Below are 12735 nucleotides of genomic sequence, written 5' to 3'. Positions count from 1 at the left end.
CTTCAGAGCTTCATCTCTCACTCTTCTTCCTCCTCAAACATTGACCCTAGTTTTCTTCTTCTGTTTCTTCAAGCCTTTCTCAGTATCACTCTTTTCTTTACAGTATGAAGCACTCTGACTGTAATTTGGTCACATATTGATAAAACTAAACTGAGGCAAGGGTTTTCTTTTTCTTTCTTCATGTTCATGATTTCTCTGTCCTTCCTTCTCTTTTTACATGGTCTCTGCTTTCTTTCTTTCACACCTTTTACTCATCCGTTTCATTCATTTCCTATCTCCTTTTCTGCCTTTTCTTTTTTCCTCCTTTCCTTTCTTGTAATTTTAACCTGATAAATCTGGATCCTTACTCTGACTTTGCCCTAAAAAGATCAGGCTTAAATATTTTAAGACAAAAAATATCCCAACACACACACACACACACACACACACACACACACACACACACACACACACACACACACACACACAAACTACTTCAACAGTATCCTCTGAAATCAAACACAACTGAAAGTCTGTGGTTACAGTTCAGTCTTTACTCTTCAGAGTGAAATAAAGTCATCAGATCAAATTCAAGATTCTGAACTAAAACTCGTCTCTTCGTCTTCAGGCGTCTCTCTCTTCTTCCTTCTTTTCGAGACAAAAATCTGCAGAAACAGAGACAAGACTTGAGTCAGCAATTTGACCTGCCACACAGCTTTAGGGAGGCTTCAGCACCCCTAAAATAGGCCTAACGACACCACCGGCTTTACTCCACCTTCTTCCACGCAGGCCTGGACCAACAGCTGTCCCCACCAGGCATGTGCAGACGTGGGGGCAGAAGGGGCTTGAGCACCTGCCCCTTCCCTGATGGGTGCCCCAAGTGCCCTTTTTTTGAGGCAAATTTTTATAATTTTTTAAAATTATTATTATTTTTTTCATGTGTGTGTGTGTATGTGGAGACCTGCCTGTACCCCTCAATAACAATGTTCCCTCTAAGCTGCGCACATGCGCAATTGCGCACTGCTGGCACGGTCTCTGCGCACAGAAAATCTGCGTTGCACACAAAAAAAAAATCTAACCTGAATTGAAATTAAAATTTCAACAATTCTGTTTAGCAGTGTTAATCAGTAAGTCACTGGCTGCTCCCGTATGGGATTAGAACGATGCCACCTTATCCCATAGTTCAATTCAATTCAATTCAATTCAATTCAATTTTATTTATATAGCGCCAAATCACAACAAATGTCGCCTCAAGGCGCTTCATAGATACAGAGAAAAGCCCAACAATCATATGACCCCCTATGAGCAAGCACTTTGGCGACAGTGGGAAGGAAAAACTCCCTTTTAACAGGAAGAAACCTCCGGCAGAACCAGGCTCAGGGAGGGGCGGCCATCTGCTGCGACCGGTTGGGGTGAGAGAAGGAAGACAGGATAAAAGACATGCTGTGGAAGAGAGACAGAGATTAATAACAGATATGATTCAATACAGAGAGGTCTATTAACACATAGTGAGTGAGAAAGGTGACTGGAAAGGAAAAACTCAATGCATCATGGGAATCCCCCGGCAGCCTACATCTATTGCAGCATAACTAAGGGAGGATTCAGGGTCACCTGGTCCAGCCCTAACTATATGCTTTAGCAAAAAGGAAAGCTTTAAGCCTAATCTTAAAAGTAGAGATAGTGTCTGTCTCCCGAATCCAAACTGGAAGCTGGTTCCACAAAAGAGGGGCCTGAAAACTGAAGGCTCTCCCTCCCATTCTACTTTTAAATACTCTAGGAACAACAAGTAGGCCTGCAGAGCGAGAGCGAAGTGCTCTAATAGGGTAATATGGTACTACAAGGTCATTAAGATAAGATGGGGCCTGATTATTTAAGACCTTGTATGTGAGGAGCAGGATTTTGAATTCAATTCTGGATTTAACAGGAAGCCAATGAAGGGAAGCCAAAACAGGAGAAATATGCTCTCTCTTTCTAGTCCCTGTCAGTACTCTTGCTGCAGCATTTTGGATTAACTGAAGGCTTTTCAGTGAGTTTTTTGGACATCCTGATAATAATGAATTGCAGTAGTCCAGCCTGGAAGTAATAAATGCATAAACTAGTTTTTCAGCGTCACTCTGAGACAGGATATTTCTAATTTTAGAGATGTTGCGCAAATGGAAGAACGCAGTCTTACATATTTGTTTAATATGTGCGTTGAAGGACATATCCTGGTCAAAAATGACTCCAAGGTTCCTCACAGTGTTACTGGAGGCCAAGGTAATGCCATCCAGAGTAAGAATCTGGTTAGATACCATATTTCTAAGCTTTTCAGCGCCGAGTACAATGACCTCAGTTTTATCTGAGTTAAGAAGCAGAAAGTTAGTGGCCATCCAAGTCTTTATGTCTTTAAGACATTCCTGCAGTTTAACTAATTGGTGTGTGTTATCTGGCTTTATGGACAGATAGAGCTGGGTGTCATCTGCATAGCAGTGAAAATGTATGCTATGTCTTCTAATGATGCTGCCTAGGGGAAGCATGTATAATGTAAACAGAATTGGTCCTAGCACTGAACCCTGTGGAACTCCATAATTAACCTCAGTGTGTGAAGAGGACTCTCCATTTACATGCACAAATTGGAGTCTATTAGATAGATATGATACAAACCACTGCAGTGCAATACCTGTAATACCTACAGCATGTTCTAATCGCTCTAACAGGATATTATGGTCAACAGTATCGAATGCTGCACTAAGGTCAAGAAGGACAAGCACAGAGATGAGTCCACTGTCAGAGGCCATAAGAAGATCATTTGTAACCTTCACTAAAGCTGTTTCTGTGCTGTGATGAACTCTGAAACCTGACTGAAACTCTTCAAATAAACCATTTCTCTGCAGATGATCTGTTAGCTGTTTGACAACTACTCTTTCAAGGATTTTTGATATGAAAGGAAGGTTGGAGATTGGCCTATAATTAGCTAAGACTGCTGGGTCTAGAGATGGCTTTTTGAGTAAAGGTTTAACTGCAGCCACCTTGAAGGCCTGTGGTACATAGCCGATTATTAGAGATAGGTTGATCATATATAAGATCGAAGAATTAATCAATGGCAGGACTTCTTTGAGCAGTTTTGTAGGAATGGGGTCTAAAAGACACGTTGATGGTTTGGAGGAAGTAATTATTGAAGTTAACTCAGAAAGATCGATTGGAGAAAAAGAGTCTAACTTAACATCAATGGAACTAAGAGTAGCTGTAGATAATATTACATCTGTGGGATGATTATTGGTAATTTTTTCTCTAATGATAAAAATTTTATTTGTGAAGAAGTTCATGAAGTCATCACTAGTTAACGTTAAAGGGATGGTTGGCTCAAAAGAGCTCTGACTTTTTGTCAGCCTGGCTACAGTGCTGAAGAGAAACCTGGGGTTGTTCTTATTTTCTTCAATCAGTGATGAGTAGTAAGCTGTTCTGGCTTTGCGGAGGGCTTTCTTATAAAGCAACAAACTATTTCTCCAGGCTAAATGATGATCCTCTAAATTTGTGACACGTCATTTCCTCTCCAGATTACGAGTCATCTGCTTTAGGGTACGTGTTTGAGAATTATACCACGGGGTCAGGTACTTCTGATTAGAGACCTTAGTTTTCACCGGAGCTACAGTATCCAGAGTCGCACGCAGTGAGGAGGTGAAATTATTAACAAGATAATCGACCTCTGTTGGGGTAGCGTTCAGATAGCTGCTCTGCTCTGTGTTGGTACAGGGCATTGACGATGATAACAGTGGCTGGATTATATTCTTAAACTTAGTTACAGCACTTTCAGAAAGACATCTACTTTGATAAAGTCCACTCTCCACTGCTGCGTAATCAATTATTGTAAATGTAAATGTTATCAAGAAATGATCAGACAGGAGAGGGTTTTCAGGAAACACTGTTAAATGTTCAGTTTCTATGCCATATGTTAAAACAAGATCTAGAGTGTGATTAAAGTGGTGGGTGGGTTCTTTTACATTTTGAGAGAAACCAATTGAGTCTAACAACAGATTAAATGCCATGTTGAGGCTGTCATTTTTAGCATCAACATGGATGTTAAAATCACCCACAATAATTATTTTATCTGAGCTCAGAACTAAATTAGATATAAAGTCTGAGAAATCAGACAGAAACTCTGTGTAAGGCCCAGGTGGACGATAGATGATAACAAGTAAGACTGGTTTCTGACTTTCACAGCTGGGGTGGACAATGTTAAGCATCAGGCTTTCAAATGAATTAAAAGTCTGTCTTGGTCTTTCATTAATTAATAGACTGGTGTGAAAAATTGCTGCCAAACCGCCCCCTCGACCTGTGCTTCGAGATTTCTGGTAGTTAGAATGACTCGGGGGTGTTGATTCATTTAAACTAACATAATCATCCTGCTGCAACCAGATTTCTGTAAGGCAGAGTAAATCAATTTGTTGATCAATTATTAAGTCATGTACTAACAGAGACTTGGAGGAGAGAGACCTAATATTTAATAATCCACATTTCACTGTTTTACTCTTTGGTTCAGATGTGGATACTGTATTGTTCTTTCTTTGTAAATGTTTAAGTTGTTTGTTGCTGGTTTTTAGTTTGTTTTTTGTCTTTTTGGAAGCAGACAGTCTCTATGGAGATGGGTTTTTGGGGGGGTAGCAGGAGGAGAGAAGCTGCAGAGAGGCGTGTAAGACTGCAACTCTGCTTCCTGGTCCCAACTCTGGATAGTCATGTTTTGAGGGGTTTAATAAATTTGTCGATATTTCTAGAAATGAGAGCTGCTCCATCCAAAGTGGGATGGATGCCATCTCTCCTAACAAGACCAGGTTTCCTCCAGAAGGTTTGCCAATTATCTATGAAGCCCACATCATTTCTGGGACACCACTCAGACAGCCAGCAATTTAAGGAGAACATGCGGCTAAACATGTCACTCCTGGTCTGATTGGGGAGGGGACCAGAGAAAACTACAGAGTCCGACATTGTTTTCGCAAAGTTACACACCGATTCAATATTGATTTTAGTGACCTCCGATTGGCGTAACCGGGTGTCATTACTGCCGACGTGAATTATGATTTTACTGAATTAGTCCAGCCAATGATGCGATTCACATTCGTATATACGCAGCTAATCAACGTGGTTGATGACAGCGTCCTTATGTGCCGACACCGGTGTTTTAGCTAGCAAAGCAGCGTGGCTGATGTGGAGTGAAGCCACGTTAATGACAATGTGTACAACCATTGGAGATGTGAGCAGGACAGACGGAACAATTGATGGAAAAAGTGTGGACTTTATACCAGTTTTTAACTTGTGTTGATCGGCCACGTAAAACCAGAGTTATGATAAAAATATCTGCAATGTTTGGTTTTCTTCCTGAATACTGTCGTTGTTTATATTTACTGCGGGAAGAAACGGTAAAAACGGCGTTTTATAAGGAAAACACTTGAAAGCCTGCGAGCAAAAACAAAACCACCCCCCACCCTTTCCTATTGGTCGAAAAAAGTACCATGTCGACCAATCAAAAAATGATATGGCAACGTGGCATCTAGTTGTTAAGACACGGGGGGAAGTTTTAGGAGTGATGGCGGTGTTTTGAGATGTGAGAGATTTGCAACGTTTAGCACAAATCTTGTGTAGTTAGTGTGTAGTGTAGTCAATAGTTTTGTTGTGTGTGTCAGAACAATGAGGTGACTGCTGAATGTTACAGGTGTTACAGCTGTGATCCATCTGCTGTTGTCAGGCCTGCAGGTATCAGGCTGTTGTTCTCCTTCATCTCATAGTGGACAGAAATTATTTTTTGGAGTGGCACAAATAATTTGTGTGGCATCAGCTTTGATGCAGAACAGCTGATTGTTCTGTAAACAGTTTGAAATGTTTATTTAAAAACGCCTTGGCTGCATTAAAAAAAAAGCTGCAAAAAACTGAGTTACTTTTTTGAAGAAGTAACTATATAATTAATTGCCCAACATTGGTCATTATATACTATATTTTGCAGACAGAGAGTTACAGGTTACAGAGAGTTACAGAGTTCAAGTTATTTTTACTTCCAATAGTGTTAACATACTACACAGATCATGAACAAGATTTTTTACATTTTCATTGTAAGTGGGATAAAGCAGTTAATTAAAAGTCTAACATAGTCTAAATGTAAATGCTGTAATTTGATTATTTTAATAAACGATGTAACTTGGATGGATTAGATGCCGGCGTGACCACAGTGCACAGATGTTGCTCACAGTGGTCCAAGGGATCGCTCAGGGAGTTTGTGTGTTCGCTCAGACACATGAAAAATTAGAGGGAACATTGCTCAATAATAACATTTAACTATTAATCACAGTTTTGCTAGATTAAAGGATCTGGCTTGCATCAGTCACATGACTACCATTGCCCAATGATCGCCCTTGACAGCAGAGCGCACTGGTTACAAACCAGAAACGAGCTCGCAAAGAGCACGCGCATTTTTTCCGCCTGAGCAGTGTGAAGCTGTAGGAGAAACAGACAAAATAACTGGGAGATGCAGACTGATGCATCAAAATCCAGTAAGTAGCTGTACTGCGTACACTGTAGTCTATAGCACACAGCAGTATTAGCTTATTATGGACACGTTGGTAAGTTGTGTTGTGGCAACTGACAATTTGAAACTAATGAGCGTACTGTGTGTGCAACAGCGTGACAAACATTACCTGTCCTGTTATTAACTGCACAAGTAGTGCTGGTCATAGCTGCTAGCTGACTGGGTAAGGCTGTCAGGGGTCTGTAGCTATGTCACCGTTTTAGGGAACATGTTTAGTTTTAAAGTAAGTTACAGGTCTTTTCCTGCCTTTGTGGAGGACTTATATTTGACTGAAAACGATCTAATATGCATATCCACATAATTATGAATTATTATAATTATGATATTAGGAAAAATCACTGTGTTTTAAAAATACATTGAGAAACAGATTATATTAGATTTTTATTTCAGATAGGACAAAATGCTAATTTTACAGCAGCAACATTATTGTATCTCTGCAGTTTAAACATTTAATAAAGTTTCTGCCTGCACAGAGAGGATAGTCAAACAAACTGAATCATCATAAATACATTATTTTATATGTTTTATTCTTACTTTATTATTATTATAGCACTAGGAATAAATAATGGAAGGATTCTGGATCAGCACCATGATGCAAAGTTGTGGCCATAGTATATACAGTATTCTGGAGATAATTTAAAATGTCACTGTATGTGTGTGTGTGTTTTATATGTATAGATTTTTTTTAATTATTACTCATGAAATATCATTGTCCAGATATGCACAGTAAGGACATGAGGAGGAAACAGTGACATAAGTGTAACAGAGTTAGAAAACAGCTTAATGAAGTTCCTCAAAATTGATGTGCTTTGTGAATAGTTGGAGCCACCTGGTGGACAAATACCGAACTGCAACGGTTAAGGTTCCAAATTGCTGCACAGCGCATGCCTCAGCAAAGAAAATACTCCCAAGCTGGTGGTAGGTGCTTGTGAGCGATGCTGTTGTCAATTTTGTATGTGTATTAGTGAAAACATTCTCATACACAGCAAATTCAAAAGTGTTACATGTTTTGGTGTTAGTAGTCTTAGAGTTAATTTTATTCTAAGTAGAGTCACATTCTTTTAATGTAACTCTAAGGTGTAAAATGATAGTAGTTAAAATCGAGTGTTAAAAATGAGTGTTTCTATTTCAAATCTGGAGGTGTTACAATGGAAACATTAACTCTTGACTTCTTAACTCTGAACTCCTAGAGGGGCTATGACACTAATGGAGTAAATTCACAGACTCCGCCCCCAGCACCATAGGCTCCAATCGAAGCTGAAGTGAAGCCGTTTCAGAACATTTTGCTCTACATATTTGAGTTGTTTGCGTTGAAGTTCCACAAAGTGATGAATGAAGGACATGCATATTGTATTGAAGAAATAAGTGATGAGAATGCTGTTATTTGCATTTACCAGCTCACCTATGTCAGACCTTTTGATAAACAAAATTCTTGAGAACATGTACACTGTTACATCTTTCAGAAAATGTTTTGAAATTGTGGTGCACAGTTCAGAATAAATGTTTTTCAAAAACCATTGCGTCTTTTTAGTAAATGTTTATTTCCAAAAGAAATTTCTAGAAGTTCAGAACAGTAAAATTCCCGCTTTTTAGAATTAATTAGAAGATAACTCTTACGTAGTTAAACTAAAATACTCTTTGAGAGTTAATATATAAACTCTTAACACCAAGTGTTAAATTATCAACTCCAGACAGATTTGGTGTTTAACACTAAATCAGAGCTAACGTACCAACTCTCCAAAAAGAGTTAAATTAACACTCTCTGGTGTGGACCCATATAGACACTTTAATAGTGTTGAAATCAAATCTGACAGTGTTAATTTGGACATGCTGGATTTGCTGTGTACTGGTAATTGTCAACATCTGTTTTGATTGTAAGCAGTACTAGCACATACCCTCAAAGTTACAAGCATTTTGATGCATCGGTACTAACTTTCTTCCCGAGTAGAATTTTTAGTTAACATGCTAAGCTAATACTCGTTAGTTAGTTGGGTGCTTTTTGACTTGCACTTAGTTCTAATGTTTCTCTATGAGATTGTAATTGTTCTAATCCTTGCTAACAGCACTGAATGTTGCAGTTGCTATTCACGCTGTTGATGACAACTGTGTGCTGTTTTCTTTGTATTAGGTAGGCTCTGTTAAGTACAAGTTTTAGTTGATACTGTTGTATAAAAAGCTGTTTTTATATGTTATTGTTGTTGCTGGTTAGAGAAAAGGGAGATATAATGGCTCTCATCTCTCAGTTACCATAAGGAGAAAAATAAACTAGAATAAGTTGCATTTCCTGCGAAAATCCAGTGTGAAAGCCATGTAGTACAATCTGCTGAAAACAGCTGAAAAAGCAGAACTATCTGCTGAAAATAGGTGAAGAAACTAAAATTTGTGCTTAAAAAAGGTGAAGAAGTTAAACTTTCTGCTGAAAAGAGGTGAAGAACCTGAAAATTCTGCTGAAAAGGGTTGAAGAAGCTGAAATTTGTGTTGAAAAGACATGAAAAAGTTGCCATGGCCGAGATTCAAACCCAGACCTCCCAGTCTCAAAACAGCTGCTCATCTCACTGAGCTAAAACACAGCTCACCCCGGCGAGCTACATCAGTGAGCACACTCGTAATCAGAACTCAAAGATATAGCAGGAATTAGCAGAAGGAGCAGAACAGTTTAAAGTTTTAATGGTGGAAATTGGATGAAAACTGAGGGAGTAGTTAACCACCAAAGAAACGGAGCAACTAGAACTAGAAAAAGTTGCATTTCCTGCGAAAATGTAGTGTGAATACCGTGTAGTGGAATCTGCTGAAAACAGCTGAAGAAGCAGAACTATCTGCTGGAAAGAGGTAAAGAAGCTGAAGTTTCTGCTAAAAAGAGCTGAAGGAGCTGAACTTTTTGCAGAAAAGAGGTGAAGAAGCTGGACTTTCAGCTTAAAACAGATGTAGAAGCTTCATTTTCTGCTGAAAAGAGGTGAAGAAGCTAAACTTTGTGCTTAAAGCGGGTGTAGGATCTCTTTATTATCGTAGCATCAGTCAGTGAACCCCGGCTCGTACAACTCTGAAAAGTAAGAAGTTAATCATTTTGTTTTGTCTTCTGTTCAGGAAACTGTGGGAATGGTGTTTATGTGCGTGTGCCTGCTGACTGGATCACACCCACAAAATGAGAAAATGTAACTCAAACCCCGTGCAAGGCAGTTTCAAAGAAACTGCAGAAAATGGCATTATTCACACTAACACCACTAACCCTTTCAACAGGTAGTGTAAATGCTAGCTAATTTCCAGATTTTCTCTCTCACCTGCCTTGCCGTCATATATGAAGGTTGTCTCAACATTGAACTTGAGGCACTCTGCCAGCTTCCTGTGGATGCTCTCACCCACCTTCAGCTCATCAGTGTCCGTATGCTTCCCTTCTTTTCCTGAAAGGCAGAGAATAGCAATTCAAAGCACTGAAAAAAAAACAAAAAAACTTGGGGTCCACCATCCACGGAGAGGTGAGGAAGAGAGTGCAGTCAGGGTGGGCTGGGTGGAGTCGAGTGTCAGGAGTGACTTGTGACAGAAAGATAGCAACAAGAGCGAAGGGGAAGGTTTGTTATTCACGGTGCTCTTGCATTTGGAGTTAGTTAGTTTTGTGGTCTAGTTTCTTTTAATGGCTTTTTCAGAAACATTCAAGGCTTTTCACAATACTGTAGCTTCATGAGAACGCTCTGTGGGGCACCTGCTAAATTCAGTGTGTTGAGTTCTGCTTTGTGTTTTCCATTTCAGAAGATTGTCACCTTGGTCGATATGATCCTGTTGAACTCTCAGCTTTAAAGTTTCTGAAACTTTCATTATTATTAGGATTTGCTCATTAAAAAAAAAGTCAAATTCTTTCAGATGTTCCTTTTTTTCAGTGAGAATTTCTTTCAGGGCACTGTCTATGTTTCACTTGGTATGATGTGATGCTGAGTGCACAGTGGACACTTCTGCCTCCTGTTTGCATGAGTTTTCTGTTCAGTTTCGCACTGATGACTCTGTAAAGTTAGGGTGTTTCATTCTTACTGTAGATGAGCAACAGCCTTCCTGGAATTCCCTGAAAGATGCCGCTGTAGACAACGGTCAGACAGTCTGCACAGCCCTGGTAAACATCTGCTCGGCCCTGATCATTGTATGGAGACACCAACCCGCCAAACTCCATAACTCCTAATGGGAACACATTAAAAAAAAAAATCATTAACATCTCGCCACAATGATGACTAACAGTTGAGACCTGGTTGGAAGATTTTGTTTTCCTCTTTAAGTAGTTCCCCATGACTGATGCTACAAACAGACAGACAGGCGTCCCCCTAAAAAAAAAAGTTCTGTAGTTTAGTTTGGAGATGAGAAATTCCAATTTCTGCCTTTTTTAAAGTACAAATTTTGTAATATACAAAAGGGAATTTTAAAAGAAAATTTTCCTGTGGTTGAGGTTTTACCAATATGTCAACATTCTGATTTCTAAAAACCTAACTGACAACTTTAATTGCCTAACACTTGATAAATAAAAAGTGGAAGTTTAAAAAAAATCCTTTTCACAAGGTTCTTTGGTATCCACATGCTGCAAACTGGTCTAATTCTCTTGGCCACTGGTATGTTAGCTACCTTGTGGCCATACTGAGAACATTGCTGTGCTCTGTGGTGTTATCTCAGTAGGTCAGACATCATGGGAGCAGTGTTAGTGTTTGTTTTTTCTTTTTATTGCTGTGAATCATCAGAACAAACCTCTCACTTCCAACCAAAATCAAACAACATTAGGAAAGTTGTTTTTATACTTTGAGAAATCTTTTAATGATATTTCTCTGGCTGCTTTCACATCCAAATGTCTTAATAAAAGGTCTAGTCTGGGCCTGTTTTGGACTTACCAGGGCTGTCCAGAACCATGCTGTGGTTGGAAGTCTCTGGATCAGGAATGGACATGTTGACTTGAAACACAAGACATTTTCCAGAGCTGTAAATAAAATAAATACATTTAAAAAAACTTTTGCAGAAAGTAAGCAGGTACTGAACTGCTGTTTGTCCTCAGTTTGACAAACTTACACTATGTTTCTCTCGATGAACAGAAAGGTTTCATTGTTGATTGCCTCCTTCATCTCCATCAGGGAGCTGTTGGCATGCTTCACCAACCTCAGACCTGCTGGATAATCTGAGAACGCTTCCACCAGAACCCATCGTGACTCAAACACCTGTGAGGAGGAACTATTGTAAACCCACAAGCATTTGTTTTCTGGATTCATTACAGTTTCCTAATATTACTTGAAATGTAGGTAAAGTAGAACCGTGTGGTAGCATCTACCCTTAAACTGCATAGGAGATACAAATAATACTGCAAATACTGTTTAATGTAATGAATACCTTCAAGACATTTTAAGGAAAGGAAAAACATTTAACCTTCTTACGATGTAATTGCCTTGACTGTATGCTTGTTTCCAGAATGCATTGAATGTTCACAGTACTTAAAACTCAAACTTTAAATTAGCCTTAATTGAGCAGATTTTTGTTTATAGAACAAATAACGACCTCTTCTGTTAATAAAGAGACCAAAAAATTACCAAATATATGTTTGTAGCCTCCTTTTACTGTAAAGAGATATCAGTCAACAAGTAGTGACTTGGCAGATGTTTCTGTGAGTTCCCACCTTGTGCAGTACCTCCTGTCGCAACTTCGGTGGGAGGTCACATTCCTTTGCGGCAGCTTCAGCACTGCAGCTCTGCAGAATCAGAGCCAGCAGAAAAACTCTGAACAAAAGCTGCATCCTGGATCAGGAGGGCCTGCTGTGTTTGTGAGATCTCGAGGGAAGAAGCTCTGAGGTAAACTCGGAGAGAGGCGTCTCATGAAGACTGCAGACTGAGCACAGCCGGTCCAAAGAGTCTGTTTGCTTTTTTATAGAAGATAAACTGAACCCTGAACAGCAGGATGCAGCAAACCACACACTGCTGTAAATATTATGTTCAGCGCTTACACATGTATTGATTTGGGTTTGTTTTTCTTACTGATAGTACTGCTGTAAACATTACTATTATTACTTCATATTTTTACAAGCTCATTTATTTTATTTAGCAGCATGTTTCCCACTTAGCTGCATCACACCTACTCTGTCAGTGTTTGAACTGACCAGTTCAATTCAGTTTTATTTATACAAATCACAACAACAGCTCCTCAAGGTGCTAGGAGCGATTCCTCCTTTTCTTAAAAGATATTCTGATAAA

The 12735-nt window shown here is 39.3% G+C and overlaps 1 protein-coding gene across 2 annotated transcripts; it reads right to left on the bottom strand.

The window, feature by feature from the left end:
* Positions 1-516: 516 nt before the first annotated feature.
* LOC118455658 (saxitoxin and tetrodotoxin-binding protein 2-like) lies at positions 517-12392 on the bottom strand. 2 transcript variants are annotated; one of them, XM_087835076.1, is made up of 6 exons: positions 12165-12392; positions 11567-11712; positions 11392-11477; positions 10553-10693; positions 9815-9930; positions 517-644 (listed from the first exon to the last, which is right to left on the bottom strand). In XM_087835076.1, exons 1-6 carry the CDS (start codon positions 12279-12281, stop codon positions 570-572), a joined length of 681 nt encoding a protein of 226 aa, XP_087691202.1. In that variant the 5' UTR covers positions 12282-12392; the 3' UTR covers positions 517-569. The 2 variants fall into 2 exon arrangements, with proteins under 2 accessions (XP_087691202.1, XP_035771186.2); XM_035915293.2 differs by having other exon boundaries at positions 524-644; positions 9811-9930.
* Between the last annotated feature and the right edge of the window lie 343 nt (positions 12393-12735).

Source organism: Neolamprologus brichardi, chromosome 22 (assembly GCF_056152115.1).
Source record: "Neolamprologus brichardi isolate AB-2024 chromosome 22, ASM5615211v1, whole genome shotgun sequence".
In the NCBI taxonomy this organism is placed as follows: domain Eukaryota; kingdom Metazoa; phylum Chordata; class Actinopteri; order Cichliformes; family Cichlidae; genus Neolamprologus; species Neolamprologus brichardi.
Note: the sequence above shows the minus strand (reverse complement) of the source record. Positions and strands in the feature narration are given on the sequence as shown.

What these genes read in the sequence shown, in the direction of transcription:
- LOC118455658 (XM_087835076.1), bottom strand. Translation starts at nt 12,281, where the DNA reads ATGCAGCTTTTGTTCAGAGTTTTTCTGCTGGCTCTGATTCTGCAGAGC. An exon ending in GACAGGAGGTACTGCACAAG is followed by an intron (nt 11,713 to 12,164) that starts GTGGGAACTCAC and finishes TCCTCCTCACAG; the next exon opens with GTGTTTGAGTCACGATGGGT. An exon ending in CATGGTTCTGGACAGCCCTG is followed by an intron (nt 10,694 to 11,391) that starts GTAAGTCCAAAA and finishes TGTTCCCATTAG; the next exon opens with GAGTTATGGAGTTTGGCGGG.